Source organism: Siniperca chuatsi, linkage group LG11, assembly GCF_020085105.1.
Source record: "Siniperca chuatsi isolate FFG_IHB_CAS linkage group LG11, ASM2008510v1, whole genome shotgun sequence".
Classification (NCBI taxonomy): domain Eukaryota; kingdom Metazoa; phylum Chordata; class Actinopteri; order Centrarchiformes; family Sinipercidae; genus Siniperca; species Siniperca chuatsi.
This window is the reverse complement of record NC_058052.1, coordinates 13,459,907-13,487,148: the sequence shown is the minus strand read 5'-3', so window position 1 is coordinate 13,487,148 and position 27,242 is coordinate 13,459,907. Positions and strand designations below refer to the sequence as shown.

Genomic DNA, 27,242 nt, shown 5'->3' with positions numbered 1-27,242 from the left:
GACTGAAAACACATCTTAGGCCAGTGTTCCTTATGGATTAAATCAAATGGCCACAGATCTTTATTTCTACTTCTGAGTTTCAGTCTGTAAACATCAGACCTGGGCAGAGAATGTTAATTGGAAAGCAAATATGGTCAATGAAAAAGGACATAAAGTTTGATAAGGCACAGAACAGAAGGGTAAAAAAGAAGAGGGCTTTCATATGTACCTGGTTTCCAAGGTAGAACTGGTGATGTGAAGAACAATAAAAGATATAGAAAGGTTAGAGCTTTAGCATGTATTGACCTTTATTGACATTTTTTGCAGCACATTCAACACTTACCTTCCACAAGAATTTTCCATGAAATTGAGCTACTAGTGTTTCATTTCACAATCATGTTTGTATTTGCTTGTATTTGTTGAAACATACTTTGATTAAAATAAAATGTTACTGCGTGTAACAGGTTAAAATCTGCTTACCCTGTATTTGTTGGCACCAATTTGCTCCACTTGGAATCGTTTTGGACATTTGCATTTTGCTACTTGACGTGTAACCTACAAACAGAGAAACTTTTAGTGCGCCATAATTCCCTAAACATGTCTCTAGATTTAGAATTCTGGGCATGAGAGTATATATCACCTCATCTTCAATTTTGTCAGCATCTGTTAGTGGTTTGTAAGCGTCCTTGTTGGGATGAAGAGCTGCCACAAACTCATAGTAGTCAATGTAGCCGTCACCGTCTCTGTCAAATATGTCTGCCACGGCGCTCATCTCCAGACGACTGGTAGGGAATTCTATTGAAGAGCCATCAAGTGTTACAAAATGAGCACTTTTCCAGCTTGGATACATGCTGTTTAGTTGTGAGTTCGTATGTTGCACTTACTGGAGGAGAGAATACCCTCTATAAACTCCTGCCGGGTCACCTTGCCATCTTGATCTTTGTCAATGCGGCGGAAGAAGTCCATGACACGAGACTTTTTATGGTTCATCCAGCGCATGTAGCGCTTCCGCCACACATCAAAGTCGAAGTTGGCAAATTCCTTCAACTGCACGAAAAAATAAAGGGTGATATGAGCAACCAGAAAAGCACAAATTTGCATTAAAAAGTGCTTGCAATAATACTGAGAGCAGGTTTGTGTAAAACCTGAGGGCTTGATTACCTCCTCCAGTCTGTCCATGGCATCATTGAGTTTCCTCCTTCTGTCCAAAGCCAGCAGCCACACGTGCTGCCACTTGGTGACCAGCAGGTTAACCCGGGGGTTTTTGGTTTCAATGGGAGCTTGTGTTGCTGACGCATACATCGTTTGTGTGGGAGAACGTTTTCCTGTAGGTGAAAGACAAAAAAACCTTCATAATGACTGTGTTCTCACCGTGTAATCAGCAGGAATAGATCAGCAATGACATCATTCCAGGTGCTAAAATGGGCAAGATGGGGATGTCGCGTCACCGGTGACTCAACACTAGGCCAGATGGCTCAGGTCAAGCTCCATGAGGGGTATTTGCGGGATACATACTTCCAGCTCTTCCTTTGCCAAGCACAGGGATCTGAGACTGGACTTGGGGCTCCACGGCAGCCTTCCTTTTGTGTGTCTTGGTGATTTTGTCAACATCTGGTTGCTTCCTTGTCATTTCCTCCATGAATGCCTGCAGGGAAAAGCAACAAGTATGCTTCCAGGTTGGTTTCATGAACACTTAAAGTCAACTACTGTAATCAGAACATAGAACCAGTACAATTTTGATACGAGAAGAAATGTTTTAAATAACTGAAAAACTATGCTTTACCTGGTGTTCTGCTATGAGGCTTTTGACCTCCTCGATCTCCTGCGGCAGCAGCTCCTTGTCCTTATCGTTGAGGTTGGTCTCAGCCCACTGTAGCCAGGTCAGCAGATTCTCCAGCAGCTCCTGAGTGGCTAACAGCTCAGTGAGGGCCGTAGCCAGTCGCTGCTGGTGCTGCCTGGCCCAAGCCTGCACCTTTAACAGTAACATTACACACATCACTCATACTATATAGAGACAGAGCAATTCCTTTTGTGTGATGAGGCGCAGGAAATGTTATGCTAAAGCTACATTAGGTAACCTTACCCCTAACACCACCAATCTACATGGTAAAGAAATATATATATATATTAGCTTGAAGCATCCAAATTGTGTTCTGTCATACCTGTGGATATGACAGAGCAGAAAGGCATGTATGCAGGCATGCAGCTGTGAACTGACCTCTTCAAACCGGGCTTTAATGATGGTGTTCCAGTGTTTGATGGTTGTGATAGAGTCTGGATGGCAGATGCTCAGAATAGCCTCCCCCATATTAGTTGCTTTATTTAGAGCCACTCGCTTTTCTTCCAGTTTCTTCATGAACTCCTTAAAAATAGCAAATGGAAAAAGAGTTTAGATTTACTATTGGATTGTTTTCAGCAAACATAAAAATGAAGCATTGCTCATGAAGTTGTTTTAATATTGGAGCAAGGCAGAGCTATTTCAATAACATGAAATCATAGTTAAGAAAAATATCTACAACACTATATTTTTGGCATGGAAGATGACATGGCATCTACTTGCAGACATGCTGCAATTACAGAAATAGCAACTGGTTACTCAAGCACAAGACTTAATCAAAAAACAAGCCAGCGCGTTTCATTTATTTATTAAAACAACCAAAAGTGTCAAAATATTAAATTTAAATTTAAACAAAGTGCCTAAGATAAAAAACTAAAAACATTTGCATAGCTTGCCTTGTGTTGTTCAATAAGTGCCTGCAGAGCCTCCTCATCATCAGGCAGGCTGCCATGGAAACGCAAACTCTGCTCTGCCTCAGCCAGCCACTCCAGCAGGATGTGAACAGTAGAGTGAAACTCCTCAGCCTGCAGCCAGAGGACACAGATCAGTCAGGCTCATAGAGTCAGTTTTACCTTCTGTCTAACGACTGTAGGGGCTCTACGGTACCTGACACAGGGCCTGCTCCAGCCGGGCCTGTTTGGACACCGAGAGGTTGCACACCGTCTCCCAGCGAGTGCTCAGCTCCTGCATCTGGACTTTGACCCAGGACGAGTCATCGTGGCTGCTCTCAATCAGCTCCCTGGCTGAACGTTTGAGGGCCTGAACGCTCACTGTCCTCTTTCCCAGCTCCTTCTGGAAAACCTGCAGTGACCAATCAGGGAAGGACACATTCAAACAACATGAAACAAAATGTTTTTTCATAGTCGTATTTTTTTTTTTTTTGGACAAAAAGCTATAAAAAATGCTTTGCTTTTTCCAGACCATCACTGTATCTGATGTGTGTAAGATTTGGAGATTAACAAAGTTACAAAGCTTCGTGTAATTCAAGCATATTTCTGTTATCTATAATTTCAAGTACAAAGGGAAATTTTACTTGTGGATTACAAAATACAACAACAGAGTCACAGCAGTTGGTGCAACAAAAACAAGAATGACTTCTGTTCCTGATTTAGTGCAATTATTATTAATGCTAACATTGGAAATGAGCAAACAAAACAGCATTAGTTTTCCAGACACCCTTGCTGGATAGAAAACTTCAAAGAACCGGGACTCTCAATGGAAAGGTACTACAATGCTAGCCCTTTTATAGTCTAACCCTGGTGTGGTCTAACTGTCCTTTGTTTCCTATTGTGGTAAGAAACAATCAGTGATGAAAGGAAAGGGCTGCGTTAATGCAGCAGTGAAAACTTTTATGCTTGTTTTTGAAGTTGGGTTTCGATGTTGCCACTAAAGACTTTTTTGAAGACCAGCGTTCAACTAGCAGATCGACAAAGAGGGACATTCATTGGGTTCATGTGTGCTCCGGTGCTGTTTTCTACCTTGTGGTTATCTATCAGGTTGAGAACCAGGTCTATGTCTCCATGTACGGGCTGGTCCTCAGCAAGCTGAGGTTCCACTCTGTACAGCCAGTCAATGAGAGCCTGGAGAGCGTCTGTAAACTGGCCGGAGAACAACAGGGCCTCCTCGAGCTTGTTTTGTCTGCAGGAGAGCACAAATCATTACCATTGAATTCTTTAGAAGTACTGCAAATAGTCGGACTAGTAGTTGATGGGGTAAAATACAGCAACAAATGTGGGAACATGTATCCTTACCTTTCTATTGACTTGCCACAAACAGTGTCCCATTTGTCCCTCAGTTCACTCAGCATGTCGTCCAGCTTCTGATTATCATCCTGAAGGGAGGTCTTGTCTTTCAGGGCCCGCCCTGTCCGAGAGGTGGTGTCATACACTGAGTGTTTGCTGCCCAGAGCCTTTTGGAACTCCTGTGAATGAGAAACATTGCCATCAAAAAGTCCATCCTCCAACCAAAAAAGTCATTTTACTGCATTTAGAAAATTAACAAGCTGACAATAGTCAGGTTTGGTGGATTGCTTTAAGTCTCTGTCTTTAGATGCGCAGTATTACAATGAACCTGCTCAGAGGATTTTCTTCCTGCTACTGTTGGCATGTCAGACAGTATCCTAATCTGTGTGTGTGTGTTGTGTGATTAAGAAGACAGTATTCTGTGAGGGAAACAAAGAAAGGGGTCAAAACTCAAAAGCCACTACTCCACAGAGATTAAAAGTATCCAAAAGCAAGGTCACCCCTAATACATTTGGTCCATCCCGGGATTATTATAGGATTAGTACAACACACTGCAGAGACAACAAGAAATCTGTAACACAAGCAAATGCACGACTAATGCGTTCTGTAGATACTGTAATTCCCATAAATAGCTTTCACTGTTGGAATTTTCTGCGTCAAAAACTCTCATATGTACATTACACATTAAACACGGTGCTTTAAACAACTTTCAGTGTGTAAAACACTAAATGAATTAAAGAAAAAAAGGGAGCATTCTACAGTGTTGTGAGTCCTTGTGAAACAGGTATTAAACAGCTTTCCCATAATTTTGACTTGTAAAAAATGGCTTCGATGCAGACGCTATTTCTGTTAAATGAATGAAACTCTGCTGTAGATGCTGTCAAAGGTCCCTGGTTATTTAAACTTTTTTTCCCAGTAAACCGTGATAAGACGATGCTCAGTCACCTTGTGCTGCGCCAGCTGCATCTTGATTTTGCCTGGATCATTGGCAATTTCCACTTCTGAGTCCAGAGTCTTCTCAGATTCATCCAACCACTCCATCAGTTTATTCCAAGTTTCATGGAACTAATGAAGGATAAAGTAACAAACACAGTGTAAAGTATTTTGAAAAAGGTATGATTTCACTTGATTTATTGCTGAGTCCTGTTAAATGTTCAGATGATTAGGTTTTCAGGCCCAGGGAACAGAACAGGGCCCACTCTAATGAAAATGCTGTAATAAGCTGCAGAAAGAATATGAAACAGGCTTCATATAGTATTTCCAGAGCTTTCCAATGATAATAAAAAAGTCCTAACAGCAGTGAAACAATGCCTATTTGAAACCCAGTATAAATATGCACAGAACAGTACCTGTTTCGCCCTCTTCCTGGCGTCATCCAGCAGGCGACCTCGCTCAACAGACCGCTGCACCAGCTTCTCCCAGCGGCCCTGCACGCTGAGCAGCAGGTTCTTGATCAGGACCACATCCTGTTTCTGGCTGAAGTACTTCAAATGTGTTCCCGTCTTGTCCAGTTCAATGATGTGGTCCCTGTGTGAGTTCACCTCTGTCACAAACATCTGCACAAATACAGCACAGCGCAGAGAGGAGAGAGGTTTAGGTCAGGTGTTATAATATCAAAAAGGAGTACAGGCTTTTCAATTGTAAATTTTAAAGGTAATGCCATTCATGTGACTGATGTGCTAATGAGCTTTGTTCTGAATGACAAAACAGATGGAGTCATTAAGTCATTGTTGACTTCATGGCAAAGCTGAATGGTGAAATAGTAAACATTAGCTGCTATTTTCTATATGATACTGATATCATTTATAATTTTTCACTGGTTAAAGTAATTACACCCTATCATAGCAGCTGGATAAAAGCATGGAATTGCATTAAAAATGCTTCTACTTAGCATCAGTAATCATGAACAAACATTAAAAAAAATATTTCATGTCATTAGCATTTCATTTTGCTTCAGAGGCTGTGTAACCTTCCTCTCTGTACAAACGTTACCTTATGCTCATCAATCTGAAACATGATGGTCTCCAGTATGAGGGAGGCAGAGGAAACCATGTTCAGCGTCTGCTCTGCTTGGGTTAGCCAGTTGATGAAGTCCTGCAGGGAGTTGTGGAAATCCGTGGCCAGCGTCAAGGCCTCTTCTAGTTTCGCCTGTAGACGCAACACATCATCAGGGTCCACGCATAGGGATGGAAATAATCCTGTTGTCTTTATTATAACCTGCATCATACTATATACAATGCTGAAAACAAACCATTTGGTTGCTACAACACTAGATAAACAGGGGGGAAAAACAATTACACTTCAGTTGTGCCAAACATGACCTCTATTAAAACAGAGGAAGTTAACATCTCTGGAGAGGCTGATGGTGAAGCAGAAAGGGAATGATGAGCTTTTAATTGAATGAGAGAGACATCCACAGTGACTCCATCGCTGGAAAACATCCATTTGCTACAGCTGAGGACCCTGGCACAGGCTCGACACAGGCTCATCACATGGCCGTAAATGCTGTGTCAATGACATTATAAACCTTTCTCTCATATATTGTAGGTCATGTTGAGTGTCTTGCTAAATATGGAACTGTAGTTTAATAGTCAGTACCTATTTCATTTTCTGCTTGAAAAAGACAACCCTAGACAAGAGTGGTGTCACATTGCTGCAGAGAGTTTGGCCAGCAGCTGCAACTCTGTGCAGCTCTAAGATTTACCAGGCTTTGAATTCCTGGGAACAGGACCAAAGTAAATAGGAAGCAAAAGCAAAATGTTACACCAAACTCTCAAGCAGTCAGAATGAGGAGCTCCATATCTGGAGTGAGAGTCGTAAGGGAGAGATGATTTATCCTTTTGTCATTTAATGTTTATTTGTTATAGCCACAAAAGTGAGAAAATGTTGTTCCAAAGGAATAACATATAAATAGACATAGTGGCTGATGAGTCTTTACTTTGGCTCAGATATTAGTTTAGCTCTATTATTTATTTTATGCACTCGTCAACTCTTCACTATAGCAACATATGAGACAAGAGCACTGTTGTTCCACGCTGACTCAGACGGCAACTCGCCTGCTGTGATCTACAGTATAACCACATCCTGTGTGTCCTTGCCAGCACTCTGTCTGTACACCATTCATTATCAGCACCGGGATTAGAGGCTTACAAATACAGAGTCACAGCTCAAGTGTATGTCAGCAATCTCTCACTGGGACCTAAAGCTGAAGTTGTGAATCATTAAGCTAAGAGCAATGTAGGTCTAACCATCCTCACCACAACCATAACTCCATACCTTTCTTTCAGCGACCTTCCCCTGCACAGCTTCCCATTTGTCCTTCAGGTTGGCGAGGTCCTGCTCTGTGTTGCTGTCTGGACCCTCGGGCGTCACGGCGAGCAGCTGGTGACCCTTGTTCATCAGCTCCTGATACAGCTCCTCCTTCACCTCCAAGGCAGAACACAACTCCTGCAAGAAGACAGACACAATGACACGAGGAGAGTGATGTTTTTGTCAAACAGACTAAATTACAGCTCTGCTTTAGTTTTGGATGACAATGTGAGAGTCTGCAGGGTCTGAAGTGTACAAGATGAATCTGTCAGTGCACTTTATTTATATGTTAATCCAAATTTCGTCCAAACATGGTGAAGGAATGTGCATAGTGAGGCATGCTGAGACCCTCAGAAACATTTTCCCACAAAAGTTATTTCTTTCAAGTAATCCCTCTGTTTTTGGTTGCATAAGGTGTCACTACTGACGCTTCTTTAGGGAGAGTGTTGTGAAAGTGTCTCGAGTTTCTCCATTAGAGAAAAGGAAAACAAAGAAGGAAAACATTCCTAAATTCATTCATAGTCTGACGTGTCTGAATCAATTTGAAACACTTTAAAGGCTTTTTGTCATCTTCTGCAGTGGGATGCAAGTAGTGTATTTTGCAGTGTCATTTAATTTTCACACTTCAGATAAAACACAGAAAAGACATAGTCGTCTCCTTACAAGCCAGCCATCTGTATGCGGCCTTTCATATTGTTAAACACGTACCAGATGGGCGCTAAGCTGCTCCCGGGCCGTGTCTGGTAAGCCTCCCACAGCCTTTGATGCCAACAGCTGACGTTCTGTGTCTTTCAGCCATTGCTGCATATCTTCTATCTCACCATGGAAACCTTGGGCCTACAACACAATACAACCTGAGTCAGGACAAAAGGTGTCACACACACTCATTGTTAGCAACCTATGGCTCAGAGAGGAGGATGTCTGAGTTATTAATTCCTTGGATTCATTTAGCTACCAAAAACTGTTAGAATTGACTGGGTTAAATTTAATTGGGTACCAAATGAAACTGAACCAAATATTTGGATTTTTTGGCACTTTTTTCCTGATAAATACTCAAGACATCTATGAAAACCTCTCTCAACCTGGGACAGATTATGTGTTTTTGAAGAAACTTTTCAAACATTTCTTGAATAGCAATCTAAATCCAGGACATATTTCTGTTTCTCATATCCCCCCTCACATCAAAGCATCCTGCTAAAGGTCAAAGTTATGAATAGAAACTCCACAGGATGAAGAAGGAATGAGGGGGAGAATAGGAATCACTCCTCCAAAAACAATTCATGACTTTGACATAACATAATTGCTCTCCTTGGAGAAAGGAATCAATCACAGTTTAGTAAACAATGAACAAACACCAATAAGGCCTAGGCCTATTAAGTTGTGATGAAAATAATTTTTATACCTGAAGCAGAGCACTCTCCAATTGTTGCTTCCTCAGTGCAGTCTGCTCTAGGATTGCTTTCCACCGCTGGTTTAGGTTCTCCAGTTTGCTCTGCAGACTAGAAGCTTCCTCTCCAGCGCTGGACTCCACCAGATCATTACCGGCCTTATTGACTGTCTCAACTGTCGCCTTATGAGCCAACACATCATTTTGTAGAACCTGAAGAGATAAAGCAGCCAGAAATGGCAAGATGTTGGGTGGATGGATCTGAAGAAGGACAAAACTAAATCTGCATGGGTAAAGGTTCATTTTGGAATAAAGGATGGTAAATCTACTGCCTCCTTGTTCTATTTCCATGGATTAAATGAAATGCAAAGTCTGGTCATCAGCTCAAATTTACTCTGCTACTGATGCTCCTTTGCTAATCATATAAAGATGCCTTTGACTACTGCAACTACTGAATTTACATGGGGGGGAAACACAACTTTTGCCGTACATGATGCTTAGCGAGCTCTATCTCGATGGCTTTGGGGTCTCCTCCGGCCTTCCTCTGCTCATTGAGCAGCTCCTCGGTGTGGCTCATCCAGGCCAGCAGCTCATCCAGTGCGTGCTGGAACTGGCCCAGTGCCAGGAGGCCTCCCTCCAGTTTGTGCTGGATTAATGACGGATTAAACCATTAGATATTGCACTGAGTGAAAGCACTTGACATGCATACAACACAACACACTCCACGGCCTGTGTGATACATTGTTGCGTCTGTTTTCAAGTCCAGGTAAATTACAAACATGTTTCATAGAGAGTCATTACATACTGTTTTTAAACAACACATGGCCACATTAAACCGTGTAAATGTTTCCTTCCAAACTGCTAAGTATCCATTAACCAATATTTCTTTTTACGTCTAGATATCAGTATTTTCCAATCCTGATATTTCATTTTGTTATATAACTTTTATTTTTGGAATGAAGCTTCCCTTCCACGTTTCCCTTTTCTGACCTGTCGGCTGATGATCTTCTCATCCAGGTTGTCCCAGAGCATCTTGAGCTCAGACATTGGCTCCTTGATGGCGCAGCGATCGACCTCCTCTGTCACCTTCTTCAGCAGGAGGCCGGCCTGGTGGTTCAGGCGCTCCATCTCGATCTGCAGCTGGTACGCCTCTCCTTTGAACTCCTGAAACACCAGCACATACAGTGGTACACCCAATCATTTAACAGAAGTACAAAGCTTCATGGACAATACATCTGACCCTACTAGCTATGCCTTTTCAGCACAAGATTTGTCTCATTGTACATCAAAGACAATGTGACTACTTTATAAAAATTTATATAGAACTTTTGCACCTGTGCAAAACAGTTCCAATGGTTATGAATCAAGCACTCAACAAACACAGCTGGTATATGACAGAGCTTCTCTAACAGTGAAATTGAATGTTTTGAAATGTTGTGGAAACGTATATTGTGATTTGTTATGCTGCCATCCTGGTTGTTGTTGCTGTCTAGTGTCTTGTAAACCCATATGGGCCGGTCACCATAGGGTGATACTCAAATATACAAATCAATCAACCAATTAAAAAGTAGTTGTTTGACATTTTTTGGTTTTTTATATTGAGGGGAAATGTTTTTTATAGACTGATCTGACATAAGAAGAATCTCCTTTCCAACATAAAATCAAATCATTCACTGAATTTAATAGTTTATTAAACTGATTTAGAGATGATACTCACGCAAGAAATGTTTTGCAGGAATCTGATACTGGCAAAACATTTAGTGCATTTAAGCACAGAGAAATGCTTCCTCTTCAGGAGATTAATTTCAAAACTTTGTAAGGTTTAATATGCATAAACATATTACTGTGCTTTTTACAAATGACAATAACAAGGTGAATAGATACATCAATAAATGGGTATAGGATGATTCCTGAGCACTTTAAGAAAGAAGATTTTGCTGCCTGCAGCACTGCCTGAGTGAAGCACTACCAAAGTTTGCACTACCAACTGCAGTAAAGAAGTAAATTAATAAACCAGTACAGAAGTGAATTATCATGTTTTGATAGAAGAATACCCAGTTTTTGTATATTTAAACACAAATACAAGACTGTACCTTGAGCTCTACAATCTGCTGCTTGACAGTTTCCAGGTCTGTGCCTACAGGTGACATTGAATCCAGTTTGCTCTCCAGAATATCCACCCAGTCAAACATACCCTGCGAACAAGGTGGGAAACCACTGTTACTGAGGGAAAACAAAGCTTAGTTCACAGGGTGTCATGTTTCACATTCAGTGTCATGTTATGCACTAAATCTCACAGTCGGCCTTTAGTAAATCTGTATGGTTGACAAATTAGATAAACAAACAAAATCAAAATACTAACATCTGTATTGTGTCAAAGGGAGCCTTAAAGTTAGTAAAAATTAAAGCAGCCGTGTAGAGCACCATGAAAAGATTTTAGAGGAACTTTATACGCATGAGTCAAAGTTTGCGCAAAATATAATGAAGCACTGTGGTTAGTGTTTATTGGTTCAAAATTAATAGGTCTCATAAAATGTCGTATCACTTCAATCAAGTGCAATAAAAAAGAACTGTTATCTGTGGTTTCATCTGAAGGCCTTAAAAACTGGCTGGCTCACTCTGTGTGTGTTTAACTTTCAAATGCATGTATATGTCTCGATAAACAAGTACATTTTATTATTAGTTACACAATAAAGACAAATGAAAAATAACGGTGATGAAAAAATCTGTTGTATGAGTAACATAAGGATTTGGGGTAAGTTCTGGAAGAATTTCACCACAAAATAAGCGACATGAAAACATCTTACTGTGTCACACTTGAAAATCCTTCATAATAAACTGTTCTGTTCTGTTCTGTTCAGAGAATTGTTTCAGATGATTAATTTCAAACACAATGAAGTACCTGCAGGCCATCCTGAAACTGCACAGCAGCCTGCATGGCTTCTTCCAGTCTCTCTACTCTCTCCTTCCAAGTCTTATTGAGATTTTCCCACGCCGAATTCACCTGGAAAAATTACAGGAGTACTTCACCACAAGCCATATGCAGGCAGAAAACAGTATGAAACTCCAAAGTATCAGCAAGTGAAGAAGAAAAACTGTCTGTGTAAAGATGGTTTTGACTGTTATCTATTACCTCATCAATACTTTTCTTTATCACGGGTTTATCAGGCTCCCCGCAGGCAGTCATAAGCTCTGCACCCTGGTTTTGAACCACATCAAGCTCTTCCTGCAGTCCATCAATCTCCTCCTTAAATCCCTGTAGGAATAAAAAGCAGTTTTTAAAACAAATAAATGTTACCATTACTCTTAATTACCCATTGGTTGATTCAACAATTTCATCTTCTATCTGACCTCCACAAACTCCTGCTGCTGTTTGACGACTGAAGGATCGACTCCGGGCTCCTCCAGCTCTCTCAGCAGGTCCTGGCTGTCTTTGATGGTGACGATGAGAGCGCAGTGGTCGCACCAGAACTTGTCTGCCAGATCCATCACATCCAGCAGCTTCGCCTCCCGCTCCTCCAGTAAGGCCTGGATGTCGCTCCAGAGAAACACCATCTGGTCCAGTTTGTCTTGTACAGCTTGTGGGGAAAAAACCCACACAAGTGACAATTACAGTGAATATACAATAAATCAACTACCAACATTAAATATGGAATACAAACAGAAGACCACAAATATCAGCATGTGTTCCTCAGCTGTGTGTGCTGGGGAACACATCTCGCAAATTCACAGGTTTAATGAGAAACTGTTGGGTGTCTGTCTCTCGCTTTGATTCTTCCTTGTACCTAAAAAAAGAATGGAATTCCCATTAAAGCCACACCTAGAGAAAAGAGTTTGCAATCCACTGAAAAAGTACTTCGCCAAAACTCAAACTAAGACCTTACGACCTGATTACATGTTTTGTTAGGGGAAGAATTAAAGGTGTGACCAGTGATTGTGTTTAGTATGCCTCTGATATATTTCCTACTGTTGACCTTCTATTATGCTATTTGTCTTACTGGCTCTTTATTATCCCAGTGCCCTATTATGGTATAACCTGTCTAACTGGACTCAATGAAATAGAAAAGAAAGGGAATAAAATTAAATTAAACAAATAAGATGAATTGATATATACCATACCTTTGGCAGATATGTCCTTGTCTGCTCCTTCCGATCGTGCGATCATCTCCTCACCTCGCTGCCTCAGTGTCTCATAAGAGGGCTGCAGTTTCTCCAAATCCACAGAGACGGCCTTATTTTCGGTAATCTGCTCCTTGATCTTGTCCACTTCCACTGAGATGGACGGAGGCTGGCGCAGGCGTTCAGCGATCCGTTCCAGGGATTCCAGCATCGGGTCAATTTTATCATGGAACTGGTAGAGAACGAGGAAAGGAAACACCTCAGTTTGTATTTATACTTTATATACTGTAGTAATATCACTAAAGAAAGCTTGGGACATGTTTGGCTCTCTTGTTACACAAAGACACTGTATCTATAACAAGAAACAATCCTATAAAACTAATTTGTGAAATCTATTTGTAGACATGACATTTTGTAAATAAATGTCTGTATGTGAAGTAGCAACTGAAACAATTAATCAATTATATAATTAGTCAGTCAACTGAAAATTATTTTAATTTTTTGATATTTAATTAATTGTTTCAAAAATTGTTCAAGCAAAAATGCCAAAAATTCTCTGTTTCTTGGCTTCTCAAATATGAGGATTTGCTGTTTTTTTTCTGTTTCATATTATTGTGAATAATATGTTGGATTGACAAAACAAGATATCTGAAGATGTTAACTTGGGCTCTGGAAAATTGTGATGGACATTTTTCACTATTTTCTAGTGCTAAATCAAGAAAATAATTATAGTACAAAAATAATCATTTGTTGCAGCCCTTATACAAAATGATCATGATTCAAAAAGTTTTAGACGGTAAAACATGGTCATCATATAAAAGCAACTGTGTTTTACTGTAGCTACTTGTGATCTCTATTTGAACCCAATATTATAATAATCTATTTCATTATATCAGACAATTTTGGCTTAATGGCAGATTGTCAACATTTAAAAATTTAATTTCTTTAAAATGTTATCATAGATGGAAAGGGCCCATGCCAACACTGTCAGGACAAACACTTAAACACTTAACACTTGACATAAAATTGAATATATATTAAAAATATATATAAATATATATTAAACAGTGGCCAAGAAAAATAAAACATTTCCTTAGAAACACCCAGTGAACAAGTGCTCCTCACCTGGGTGGATTTGGAGATGGCCTCATCCAGAGTAGCAGCTCTCTGCTTGACGTCAGCCTTGAGTTTGGTGTAAAGTTGGTCTGTAGCTGTGTACTTCTCTCTGATGGGCGCTCCCTCCACTGGGCTGAGTTCAAGTAACTGAGGCCCGGTCTTATTCATCTTGTCGATGTGGGGCTTGTGCTCGGCAATCAGCTCTCGCATTTGCTGGAGAGGAGGTGACATATTAAGTTTTGCATTGCTTATATAAAAGCGTTGTACTGAACATCTGCTTCTGTTGGCTTCTTACCCTGAGTTCCTCTTGCTGCTGCCTGAGTGTTTCGTACTCGATGGCAGGTGGAGGCAGCTGGCTGAAGGTGCTCAAGGTTTCCTGAAGCCATGGCCACATCTCCTCATAGGTCTCCCAGAACTGACCGGCCAGAGACTGGGCTCGCTCCAGCTGCAGACAGCGCTCTGAATTCAGCTGACTGACGATGCCGTATTTATCCAAGAGAGTCTGGGTCTTGGCCTGATTGAAAACCAAGAAGTTCCTTTAACTTAAGTGCATATTCTTAATGAATAATTGCCTGTTTCAAATTGGAAATAAAATCTTTTCACCTTCAAGATTTCTTTCTCCTCCGGGTTTTTGCTGTTCAGGATGGCCTTTCCTGTTTTCACAATATCATCCACAGCATCTTTGTGCCTCATGATGTCCATGGAGAAGATCTGGAAAACCGGTAGAGTGAGTTTGACTGAACCTTACAAAACAAACCGCTGTGTTTACTGTACTTTGTTGAAATGGAGGCCTGTGTGTATCCATATACACACACAGTATGACAGACTAACCTTCTGTGCTTGGAGCTGGGCTGTGGTTTGGTCCTGCTCCAGCCTGATCTCGCCCATCGACAGCAACTTCCTCTCAGCTTCAGTCAGCCAAGAGAGTTCAGTGTCTGCAGCCTGTTCAAACTGGAAACAGACAAAAATCATTTTGCACTGCTAAAAACATTTCCTTATTAGAAAATATGGAAATTAAAGTCAAATGAGAAAACGCTGTTTATCAGTTTCTCTGGTTTACCTGCTGTGACTTGAGTATATCAGCGTTGATTTGGTCGACCTGCTGGGTGATGGTGTTGGAGACGGCTCTGTACCGCTCATTATCCTCAGTCACCAGCTTCTCCAGACCCTCTCGAGTGTGCCAGGGGATCAGATCCAGGAGAGAAGTGCTCAACTCATTTAGCTTGTCCATCGCAGGTTTTTGGTCTTTCGTCTCCTTCAACAAGGCCTGGATAAGATCACATGACACACAGAAAACGGCAATTTAAGTTTAATGAATGCACAGATGTGTTTTTGTAAAGCAGCTCACTGAGTGTTAGAGGTATTTTATGTTAGAGACTACATTTGGTATTTATTTCTTTAGGGGTGAATACAAACTTTTATTGTAGAAACTCTTACCTTCTGCCTGCTTTGTGCTTGAAGGAGCTGCTCGCCTACTGGCTCCTGATCAGCAAAAGCGCTGGTCTCAGCCTCTACTTTCTCAAGCCAGGAGCTCAGATCCTCATGGGTATGCTGCAGCTTAGTAGAGAGACTCAAAACCCGCTCCAAAGTCTTCAGAATGTTGTCACTCATAGAGTTGATCTCAGCGTACTTTGTTTTTATTCCGTCCAGTTTGCCTTGGATAACAACCACCTCATCACCTATAAATAGAAAGTTGTTTTTTTTTACATTGATTCAAGGTGTTTTGTATTTCTGCTGTAGGAAGTACAGTATGCTGCTAGCTTGGTTGAACATGGAGAGAAGATTCATCTAAGCAGCATCCTGGAAAAATTCTGTCAGTGATGTGAGATGTTTTAAAGACAAAACGGTGTTTGAGGCCACACATTTCAGTGCCATACTGGAGATACTTGGAACATGCCAAAATAAGAAAGAATACATGTTCAAAACAGATTCCAACAAATTACTTCCATACTTTGCACCCAATTATTAACGCCTTGACAATTAAGTTTCGCATTTTGGAAAATATGCTTATTCGCTTTCTTGCAGAGAGTTAGACAAGAAGATTGATACCACTCTAATGTCTGAATTGTAAATATATGCTGAAGCCAGCAGTCAGTTAGCTTAGCTTTGCATAAAGGGAGGAAACAGCTAGCCTGGCTCTGTTCGAAGGTAACAAAATATGGCTACCAGCACCTCTAAAGATCGACACTTATGTGCCAGACTATTTCTTGGTCAGGCAAGGTAACTTCCTGGAGTCTTCTCTGGTTTCTGTCTCAGACAACAAGATTGGTGGTGGTATCTCCTCATCTAACTCTCAGCAAGAAGCGAACAGCATTTCCGAAAATGTCGAACTATTTCTTTAAATGAGTTGGCAGATGGGAAACAGTCAGTGCTTTCTGAAAATTCACTTTCAATTTTGTCATCTAAGATTCTGAAAGACTTTGTCTACTGTTGAACTGCTCCCTAAATAACGCGAGAAACCTTATGATGTGTATTCCAGAGACAGAACTGTTTGCTGAGATTCAACTGTATGAACTGTGATAGGAAAGTCATAAAGTCAGACATGCCTGTTGTTTGCTTCAAAAGCTCCATCCCATTAGAGATGGCTTGGTCAACATTCTTCTTTCTTAACTCAATATCACTTTGTAGTGCCTAAAAGGAAAACACAATCTTAGAAAATCATTGAGAGTGACAAGAAACTTTCCACTGTAAACAATGCATGACACACAAATCACTATAATCAACTGAAACATAATTGATGCAACTTAAATGAAAGGACAACATAATGCTTGGCCTGAGGAGGAGTGTATACCCGTTGTTCTGCCAGCTGCTTTTCAAGAACATCTATTTTGTAGTCCTCCACGGACACTTCACTCAGCCTCGTGTGCACCTCGTTGAGCCAGTTCATGAGGGCCACTTCATCCTCTCCAAACAGCTGGGCGTTTGCCAGAGCTTGCTGCAGTATCTCGGCTTTCCTCCTGCATCGCTCCTGGAGCTCTATGTAACTGGCCTGGGTGGAGTCCAGTTTGGACTGAACAAACTCCTTATCATCCACTGAGCTCACAGTTCTGAGCATCTGACCCAGACTGACGGCCTGAAACAGGTCTTTACTGTGATTCATAATCTCCTCCTCTAAGGCCTGACCACAGGGGATGGGAAACAAACCAAGGAGATATGGCACAAACAGAAAACACACACATAAAACAAAAATATGAAACTGAAATTTAATGAGAAACGGAATGGGAAATAATGAAAAGCACAAATTTAAAAGTAACGAGCAAAATGAATGAAACTGAATTCAGCTGGACATAACAGATAACAGTGTCATAAAAACATCCAAAAACATATGGTAACAATGTAAGATGATGGATATTACCTTATGCTGAGAGATCTGATCTTCCAGTTTAGATGTCTCTGTGCCAATGGGTTCGGAGTTGGCCAGGTGTTTCTCTGTAGCTGTGAGCCACTCACTCAGGGGCTCTAAGGTCTCATGGAACTGCTGAGTGACCACTAAGATGCTCTCTAGTTGCTTGTGCCTGATATATTTATGCAGATAATAACAGGAGTGGATTAGGACCAAAGTACTGTAATGGACATAGTGAAAAGCAAGTTTATTTCAACCAAACCTATAAAAACTGTGTCATTGGGAAATGTTACCAACATATAAATAATGTTTTACAGGCCCGTTTTGAACCTGAGTTGAGAGAAAGGTAAGGTAGGTTAAGGTATGCAGTGCATAGTGATCCTTTAAAACCAGACCACTTTGTGAATATCTTCCATCTCTCTATTAATTAAACTTCAGTTAGAGGAAAGTGAATTTGGGAGTTTTACATTCTAAGTTTTAAATATTCCCAGATCCAAACCCAGTTAGGTTTAAAAACAAATCTTCAAAATCTACATACTAGGACCTCTAAACCTCTCCTCGCATGTTACATCTCGTGCTGGTACGTGGATCTTTGTACCTTTGGATACAGCCAGGCTAGCTGTTTCCCCCTGTTTCTAGTCTTTGTGCTAAGCTAAGCTAACCTGCTGCCAGCTAGCATCATATTAACCGTACAAACATTAGTGTGATATCAATCGTCTTATCTAATTCATAGCAAGAAAACGAATACATGTATTCCCCTAATTGTACATTCTTAATAAGTTTTGAATATTCCCAGATCTATATCTAGGCAAAAACACAAATTCACTTTGGGTAAAAAATGACAACTCTTTAAATCTTAGCATCATTGAATTCTGAAGCAGACTGAAGCATTGCATTTAGAAGGAGGTTTAACATTACAGGTGTTTATACAGACCTGTTTTCAGCCTTCTTGAGCAGAGTGTCCCACCTCTGCCCCAGGCATTCGATCTCTTTTGCAACCTTCTCCTTATCCACAGACTCTTTCGCAACCTTCCCTCCCTCTTTTTTTATCAGCTCCACCGTTGGCTTTCGGTCATCCAGCAGTCTCTGTAAGAGCTGTCAAAGGCAAACAAAAGAGGAGAGTTATTGGGCGCCTTTAACATGCTCTAACCACAAGCATTGCTTGGTGGTGAAAAACAGTAAATCTAACAGGCACAAATTGAGTGTCCATTAAACAAAAAGCTTTGTGTACCACACTCATGTTTAACAATGGATGCCAATTAAATAAGATGAATTGCAAAGTCATAATGCTGCATTGATTTTCTAGTGTTGAAGTGGAAAGATTAAAATAGAACTGGTGGTGTGTTTTATATCTGTGTTTTTATGTGTTTATGTGTTTGTACCACGTGATACCAGCTTACTTTCTGCTCTTGTATCTGTGCCTTGACCACTTTGAACTCCGCAGATGGAGGTTTTTGATTGGCCACAAGCTCTTCTGTGTCAGTCAACCAGCTGAGCAGTGACTCCAGAGCATCCTGGAACCTCCCACATTGCAACAGGGCTTCGTGCAGCTGGGCTGAACGCTCAGCAATCTGCAGACCACATGGTAAATATAGATGTCACCTGTCAACTTAAACTGCGCCCAGTAACTCATCAAAGGATAACACTATAATAAATAGTAGGAACAAATGACACATTACACTGCCAATCTCTCTGTATATTTTCATTAATGACCACTATTCAAAAGCAAAGATTAAGACCAGTAGTATAAAACAAATGACCTTTTTATTGAGAGTATTCCACTTTGTGTTGACTTCCTCCAGGTCATTGTCAAGCTTCTTGGTGCTGGTGCCTTTGGCAGCGGTTTGGATCAGGCTCTGGCCGAGGGAGTTGATGTCTTGAAGCTGTGTCTGCAATGGATCAATGTCCTCTTTCTGGAAAGCCTAAAGACAAATGGAACAAATTAGAATAAATATTTTATAAGTGCTCAAATTACAATGTCATCAGTCATATTTGGAGGTTCATTAAACCTTCTGAATTACTGTTCCAATTGTAAAGACCAGAGATTTGACTGATGCCTTAGTTTTATTAGATTTTTTGGAATTAAACCAAATTAAGTATTTGATTTATTCTAAACAATTTCCCTTTTACAGTGAGTTTAATTACATTATTACTCCCTGTCATGACTGTCAAAAATCATTACTGCGCTTTAAATACGTTCTCTAAAAACATCAGAAAGGCACAACTCTCAGTCAACAGCTTCTAGAAAAGCCAAGCTAACAATTAAAGCACAGCTGTGCACAATCACACAGACAGACTTCCAGGCTGAAATATTGAGAAAAACCTATTTCACTCATAATGTAATCAGATATGTAAGAAAAACACCAAGCCAGCAGCCAGGAAAAACTCATCTAAAGACGCGTAAAACGTGCTGGACCAACTAATGAGCAAAACTCGGAAATGAAGGAAGAGAATATTTTTGGGCACCTGTGGGGAGAAATAACCCATAGGGTCCATTTCAGGACATGCAGCAATAGCATTCAGTAAAGCCTCTATCTCGTGCTCTCCTGCACGATGGAATGTCTGTAAACTTTTAGGCAAACAGGCCTCCACTGACTGCAGAAACTCCTCCAGCTCCTCCATATTGTATTTGGACACCCCTTGCTGCACAGTACAAGGTTTTGTTGGCTGGCGGCTCTCTATGGGTAGAGTTACAGAGTTTCCGTATGTCTCAGGCTGTGTCACCACCACACTAACCAACTCACAGTCGTCCTGAGATGACACATCCTCTAACAGCTCAGCAGTGGATAGCTCATCATAGTCTGTTAAAGTCCTGGAACGCCAACCAGAGCTTTCATTTTGAGTCCTGGAGGTTGACCCTAAGGATAGCCTCCCTGTGGAGTATTTGTATTGTCCATTGCTGAGGGTATCCTTTTCACTTAGATCCACCACACCAGATTCTGTTTGTCGCGGCTCCTGTACCAAGCTGCTACTGTGGTAAAGAGACCGGGTGTCCTTCACAGGTGAGAAAGGGAACTCCTCCTGCCCTGAGCTGAGCGATCGTCCAGTTCTCAGGTCCCCGGACATATGCATCGCCTCTGAAGACGAGAGGCTCCTTGTACCGGGGCCTGCTCTTCTTTGGGATCTATGAGCATGTCGCTCCCTCTCCACAGTAGGGCTGTACAGACCCGAGTCCTCTTCAGATGTCAGTGAGCTGGTCATACTCTGCCCTCTCCTGCCATTGATCAGCCCCGGCCTCTCAACACTCCCGGAGCACAAGGTTCCACTGCGGCTCGCATACTCGCCCAAATTAGTGGGTGCAAAAGTCCGCCATGACCGCCGATGATGTGGATGATCCTTCTTCTCTCCTCCCTGGAGACGTGACTTAGGCAGCACTGTATCAGTCGCCCTGATTATGTGCCCATTGAGTTTAAGTCCATCAAAGACCACACGCTCGTCCAGCATGGCAGGTTTGCGGGTCCGGAGCTCAAATGAACTGGAAGCAGAGAGAGCTCCATTTCCACACAGGCTGCTGAGGTCTAGCGTGCGGTGAGTGTAAGGTAGGGTGCCTGTGAAGTGCCGGGAAGAAAGGCTGCCTTTAGAGCCTGAGTCTATCTGCTCGTTAAGCCGGACAGTGTCATAAATGGACCTCTGGGGCACATAGCAGTCATCAATGTTCAGGTCTTCCTCTTCCCCCTTCCCCACACAGGAAGGGTTTTGTCTGAGGCAATCTGGTCTGCTTAGCGGTTTGCCCATGATAAAACAACTCAATACTCACTACAAAGAAAAGATTAAGGATGTAGTGAAATCCTTTGAGGTATATGTTGCTTTAGTGAACACTGAATCATTTAAAAAGGAGCACAATGTGATCAATTTACATGAGAAGCAACAGTGTGCAAAATAATTTTTCTCCTCTCTTAAATGAGAAGTTAACAAATAAATACTAAACTTTTGAACTTATTTTTCAAAATAAAATCTACAGGTGCTTTTCTGTTAAAGATTATGGACACAATTAAGTTGATCTAGATACAAAAAATAGAAATCCAAATATGTAACACAATATAAAAAAAATCCCAAACAAAAGCTAGGACTGTGTAGCAGCTTCATACTCCGTATTAGGAATGAAAATCCAGTCTTTCAATACAGTCACCTATCCCAAAAATATTCCTTTAGGCTCTTCTCCGTGCATTGCCAAAAGTTAATCACTATTCCTGTGGTCCAAAGTGCTTCTTTTTCCCTGAAATCCTCGCAGCATCCATGCGAGCTAAACGAAAATCTTCAGTGCAAAGTGAAAATATCCACAGACAAATCCAACAGGCTCTACCAAAAACTGTGGGCAGTTCTGAAGAGAGCTGGTACTCCTGGATAAACAAAAAAGCCTGCCCTTTCTCTCTCATCGCTCCCTCACAATGACAGACACCCTCCTGGCAGAGGGTTTCATGCCCCGCCCCCGCTCATTATTTAGACAACATCTGCCACAACTCCATTTGTGCTCAGAGCCGCTCCGGCACATGTTGATTGGTGGACACATGACCCTTTTTTCCCCCTTATGTCAGCATGGCCCATATGACTTCACTTCTAAGCCATCTTCTGCATCCTGACACAATCACTCACTTTTCTTCTTTTTTTCTTTCAGTGACCGAGGGAATGGGGAGGGGAAGCGATAGACACCAGCTTTTCTACTTTACAAAAAATAAAAAAAAACCTAGACCAGCAGGCAGCAGCAGCTCCCACTTTGATGACATCACACTATGCTGAAATAGATACACATTTTTCCTTTTTTTTCCTCTCTTTGCCCTTTGTTTTCTTCTCGTGGACGGTTGCTGTGGACCCTGCAGATATTCTTAATTACTGTGGAATGCTGAGGGAGGCACAGGTCCCAGGTAATTTAACACCAACAGCACTGCCAAGTGCATGAAGGCGCTTTTTATGCCCAGTGACCGGGGTAGGGGAAGAAAGGAGGATAGAGGAGATAATGAAAGGAATTTATTTTTGTTTCCTGGATTGTCTACACCACAGTAGCTCGGTAAGGAGCTGAACAATCCCAACTTCTTTGTCCACTTCTGCACGCATGAGAGGAGACGGAAAGAGGACGCTGGCAGAGATAAATAAGCATTTAAGATCTGGTGGGGTTTTTAAAAAGGATGTTCAGCCACTGAAACCTGGATACTTTTTAAATAGTTATGATTTTGAATGCATGAATACAAATTATTCCTCCAGTCATTTTCCTGGCTGCTGCAGGTCCCTTTGTCCCCACTGTCCCATATTACTTCGATACTTGGTGAACTTCACATAAATTGTGAATGCTGAATTTCATTTAAGCACAGTGCAGACCAAAAGTTGAAGGTTAAAAAGAGGACACATTTTCCGGTCAAACAACTGTAAAAAGCTTTTTTAATTGCACCACTCATCAGGCACAGCGCACAACAGCGTAACTAAGAGCCAAATTTGAGTAGGACAGGGCAGAAATGTGTACTCTCTATGTAGAAGATACCTGATTATCAAATCTCACCAGTGACAACCAGTATTTGCTATTATTTGTTATTTGCTCCTTTTGCTGTTGTTCTTTTTATTCATATTAAGCTGTAACTTGAATGCTGAAATACGATTATGTTCATAATCAATTAAACGTGCTGATTATATTCTTTATTAATGGGTTAATTGTTTGATCTAAAACATGTCATAAAATAGTGACAAATATCCACCTCAATTCCATCATAGACGACTAAGAAAACCAGCAAATATACATGATTGCGAAGCTAGAACCAACAATTGCAGGTATTTTTGTTTAAAAATGACTTCAACAATTAATAAATGATCAAATTTGGTGCAGATTAATTTTCTTCCAATCGACTAAATAAATCTTGTTAAGACTGATTCAGTTGCTATCTAGCAACCGAGCAGGCTAACACTGTTGTGTTTACTACAGAAGAGGTAAAGTCAGCTGATCAACTGAGGAACCAGAGGTCTGAAACAACATTCATCTACTAATTAATGGGTTTTCATGTCACAAATGTGTATGTATAGAGTATTGTTTTCTAACTCGTCTTCTGGCATTTAGGTTCAGTTGAGGACTACTTTAACACTTAAGATATAGGTTGGCATTGGAAACCTTTGTTAAATAGAAAACTCAACATAATCGCCTTACAGCAAAACAATGTGTACTCTACCTGTATAGCAACTGGCCCCTAGAGGTTTCATGTTTCCCTTAAAGACGAGTGTATCATTGCTATGTGGCAGTGAGTAAGCAACACTACATGGTCACAATGACACTTTTTGCCCTCATCAATTTCAATGAACCAGGTTAGCTACGGTGTGATTCAGTCAGTAGAAATTCCTTTCTGAGTTGCAAGAGACACTGATGTAATGTCTGAGGAGAGAAAAGACACCCACGCCAACCCCCAGTAGTGTTGAGTCACTAGAGCTGCCCTTAAAGGTAAACATAAAGATATACATACACCAGGATTTCTTCAGCCGAGCTCTTACAAATCTCATGTGAAAAACAAGAGTAAACACATGAAGTCAGGCGTGTCTCTTTCAAAACTTGACCTAAAATGGTAACAGCACATGAAAGAGACAAATCCAAGCGCTGTCTTTCTCTGTTTATTTCTTTCTCACCAGCTGCCAATAAAGCCCACTTACCGTTACTTACAGTAACAAGAGCCTGATCCGCTGAGTATAAAACAGAATATGACACAATCACCTAATGTTTTCATGCTGCAACTAAATAAAGAAACAACTCAAGTTCCAATACTGCTTTGCTGTAGTACTGGTACGAATGAATACAAAGGGGATGTTCCAGCAGCAGCTGAGGCCATATATGCCCTCTCAACCCAGACTGGTGACAAGACAAAGAGGGGGTAAAAACATGCTCCATGACAACGCTGCTCAGCAACAATTTGAATCAATCACTTCTTTAATAGTTACCCTGCAAGGCCTTTGAACCAAACTCCACAGAACAAACTGACACCCCAGCTACCCCCAATGATATTTTAATCCATGTAACTCAACTGGAGGTTTGGACGTAGCCCTCCTACGTGAGTGCAGCACCCCCTCAATTGAAAAACAAAATCCCTTGACCTACATCTTAGGACAGATCTGTGTCATTTGCCTATATGCGGATGTTTACATTGTTTTATTGTAATACTATCTAATACTATAAATGAAAAAGTGTCTCATAATTTCACCTCTAAATATAGGTTAATCTTCTTTTGGAAAACTCCACGGAATATACAGGCTTTTAAAATATTTTGCATCTGTCTGTAAATCTTGCTAATGGCTACCCCTTGTTTTATCCCTCACTGACACCAACAAGAGTGGCCTCCACGATTTTATAGACAATATGGAGAGGCAGAGGAATTGAAAACAGACCATTAGGACAATTAGGAAGCTGTGTGGTATGTCTGTAGTACAAATATAATTACCTGTATACAGTTTTAAAATGTTTAGTCCAAACATTCTAAATACAATAAGAAAAAGCCTAAAGGAATAATCTATGGCCTTTTGGATTATAATGCACAGGCATTTGGGCTGCTTTGTGCCAACTATAAAATTAAACTAGTGTGTACTGATAAGTTTTCATAATTAACATCCTTGGGTGAAGTACAGATAAAAGCACATGCAGTATTAACCATAAAGGAATAATTACAAAGTAGCAAGTTTATCTAAATAATCAGACTGCATTTTGCTTTTTGCAATATATTTTATATATATAGATATATGATCACAGTGACTAAATTAACTGGTAGGCTAAACGGTGAAGTGTGTCTATAACAATCAAGCCCTTATCATACTACATTTAGCAATCTAACTTCATATTACCACAAGCCTAAATGGATGCTCAGCTCAGCACTAAATACTATTGGGTTTCATTTTAATGATCGCTAACCGTCACTTTACTAACTGGTGTCTGTGTCAAAATGGTCAAATTATCACCAGGCTACTCTAAGCTTAGAGCCAGAGATAATGTCAAACATAAAAGAACAACAATATCGATGTTAAGAGATCAGGATGCAGGCTCAGCTTCATTATTGGGACCATTGAATCAAGTGACACCCTGCTGGCAACCACCTGGCTGTGACAGTCCATCCCTCCCGCACCATCATTGCATATGGGCCGCAGCTCTTTTGTTAACACCAGATGCCCTTAATGAACCAGCAGTCCCCAGAGGATTGCCACGTATGTAGCAAGTGTGCTCAGTGAAGAGCCTGCTAGTAATCTGCCCCAATGCTAGGTTTTGTGGATAGACAGCATTTAAATACTAACTGTAAATTCCTGTAATTAGAGTAACGTTAAAATTTTGAAATATATGTGAAACACAGGAGAGAATGTAGCTTTTAGCATATAGCTTTAGCCTAGATTAATTTATAGTAACAATAACAATAGCATTTGTCAGGGGGCTCTAGGATACTGTTTTGTTAAATTGGGGTCACTATACCTTAAAGGCCTCCAGCTGTTGGTTGATGACATCTGTCTCCATGCCGACTGCCTCCTGGGACGCCTCCTTGTCCACAGCTCTGCAAAGTTTATCTTCCGCTTGATGGAGTTTACCGTACAACTCCTCTAGCTTGGTGAGAGTACTCTGCACCTGCACCTCTCTGCCTTTAGCCCTGTCCAGCAGTTTACCACACTGCTTACTCAGAGCATCCAGATCTCTCTTCAAGCCTAACAGGTCAGGGGAGGTCTCAGTCTCTAGCATCTTCTTACAGCTATCTCCAGCATTGGCCGTGTTGGCCATCAGCTCTTGCAGCTTAGCCACAAAGCTCTGAATGCTGTCCTGCTGTTCTTTAAGGGTGGCCAAGTCAAGATCCACAGGAGCCATGCTGTCCAGTTCATCGTCCAGGTCTGTGAAACGGGTGAACATATCTCGGATGCTGTTTTGGAACTGCCCAATACCCTGCAGTTTACCCTCCAAGACTTGGCACGTCTCCTCTAGTGTCTTGTTAAGGGTGCTGTAGTCTTTTTCTATGCTGTCAGCCTGCAGTAACAGGTCTGTCACCCCATCAGCATCTGGGACATCCACCACAAGGTCCTTGGCCAAGCTCTTCAGGTGTTCTACTTGGTTCTGGACACCCTCTAAACTTTTATGTTGGGCTTTCATGTTGGTCAGGTTCTTGTTGCTGTGTGCCTGCGCTCCCTGTGATTCATAGGCATCCACCTGCTTCTTAGCCCCCTCAAGCTGACCCTTTGCCTCTTTGTAGGCATCATTAAATTCTTTAACTGTGTGTGAGATCTTCTCCAGGGACTCCCTTTTGTTCAGCAGAACTTCCACTACATTGTCCACTCTTTTGCCAATGCTAGCCTTCTCCTCTTTGATAGCTTCAGTGTCTGCGTTGGCCACCTCAAGAAGACTATCTGCAGCCGTGTTGAGCTGCTCCACCATCCCTCTGTGCTTGTCGACATCCTTCTGGAGAGCTTTCACCTGAGAAATGGAGGTCTCCACAGAAACTGGATCAACAATGAGTTTGACTCGGCCCTCGCTGGCTTCACACTCTTGAATCCAAGAGCTGAGCTTCTCTGCATGCTCCTGATACTTGAGAGATCTCTGCAGAGCAGTCTGGAGTTTGTCAGCCTGTTCCACAGAGCTCTTCTTCACCTCCTCCCAGTTGGAAGAGAGTGTAGTAAGCTGCCCTTGTAGTGCCAACTTTTCTGCACCATCAGTGTTCTGCAAAAGCATCTCCCCTTCCTCAATGATTGTGTTATAAGCTTCCTCCTGTTCACTGAGAGCCTTCTGGAGTTTACTGTGCTCCTCCAGGGTTTGTTGCAGGATGTCCACTTTGGAAGAGATGGGCTGAGGCTTAGACTGGTCCTGGAGCTTCTCACCCAGCCATGACTGGAAGTCTTTGGAGGTCTGATGGAACTGCTGAGAGCTGGCAAAGGTTGAGTTGAGGTGCTCGATCCGTTTTGCTACAACAGAGAAATGTGGCAATT

At 41.4% G+C, this 27,242-nt stretch overlaps 1 protein-coding gene across 24 annotated transcripts in view; it reads right to left on the bottom strand.

Moving 5' to 3' along the window:
• The window catches only part of dst (dystonin), a 104,165-nt gene that overhangs the window by 8,317 nt on the left and 68,606 nt on the right, over positions 1-27,242 (bottom strand). For 17 of the 24 annotated variants that reach the window (XM_044212956.1, XM_044212961.1, XM_044212959.1 and 14 more), the window contains 38 exons: positions 25,750-27,218; positions 19,094-19,255; positions 18,734-18,904; positions 18,268-18,428; positions 17,346-17,505; positions 16,782-17,108; positions 16,537-16,621; positions 15,428-15,669; positions 15,051-15,257; positions 14,822-14,941; positions 14,594-14,701; positions 14,286-14,504; positions 14,000-14,203; positions 12,875-13,106; positions 12,107-12,333; positions 11,889-12,011; positions 11,658-11,759; positions 10,849-10,950; positions 9,746-9,919; positions 9,246-9,401; positions 8,771-8,968; positions 8,077-8,205; positions 7,336-7,506; positions 6,052-6,207; positions 5,409-5,615; positions 5,005-5,124; positions 4,069-4,238; positions 3,796-3,955; positions 2,924-3,118; positions 2,713-2,841; positions 2,198-2,341; positions 1,763-1,951; positions 1,495-1,624; positions 1,141-1,304; positions 864-1,026; positions 620-774; positions 460-534; positions 209-226 (listed from right to left, as the gene is read on the bottom strand). In XM_044212956.1, coding sequence (XP_044068891.1) covers positions 209-226; positions 460-534; positions 620-774; positions 864-1,026; positions 1,141-1,304; positions 1,495-1,624; positions 1,763-1,951; positions 2,198-2,341; positions 2,713-2,841; positions 2,924-3,118; positions 3,796-3,955; positions 4,069-4,238; positions 5,005-5,124; positions 5,409-5,615; positions 6,052-6,207; positions 7,336-7,506; positions 8,077-8,205; positions 8,771-8,968; positions 9,246-9,401; positions 9,746-9,919; positions 10,849-10,950; positions 11,658-11,759; positions 11,889-12,011; positions 12,107-12,333; positions 12,875-13,106; positions 14,000-14,203; positions 14,286-14,504; positions 14,594-14,701; positions 14,822-14,941; positions 15,051-15,257; positions 15,428-15,669; positions 16,537-16,621; positions 16,782-17,108; positions 17,346-17,505; positions 18,268-18,428; positions 18,734-18,904; positions 19,094-19,255; positions 25,750-27,218 — 7,424 coding nt within the window. Of the gene's footprint in view, positions 1-208; positions 227-459; positions 535-619; positions 775-863; positions 1,027-1,140; positions 1,305-1,494; positions 1,625-1,762; positions 1,952-2,197; positions 2,342-2,712; positions 2,842-2,923; positions 3,119-3,795; positions 3,956-4,068; positions 4,239-5,004; positions 5,125-5,408; positions 5,616-6,051; positions 6,208-7,335; positions 7,507-8,076; positions 8,206-8,770; positions 8,969-9,245; positions 9,402-9,745; positions 9,920-10,848; positions 10,951-11,657; positions 11,760-11,888; positions 12,012-12,106; positions 12,541-12,874; positions 13,107-13,999; positions 14,204-14,285; positions 14,505-14,593; positions 14,702-14,821; positions 14,942-15,050; positions 15,258-15,427; positions 15,670-16,536; positions 16,622-16,781; positions 17,109-17,345; positions 17,506-18,267; positions 18,429-18,733; positions 18,905-19,093; positions 19,256-25,749; positions 27,219-27,242 lie in introns of those variants that run through there. The other 7 variants (XM_044212964.1, XM_044212967.1, XM_044212981.1 and 4 more) reach the window with 3 other exon arrangements.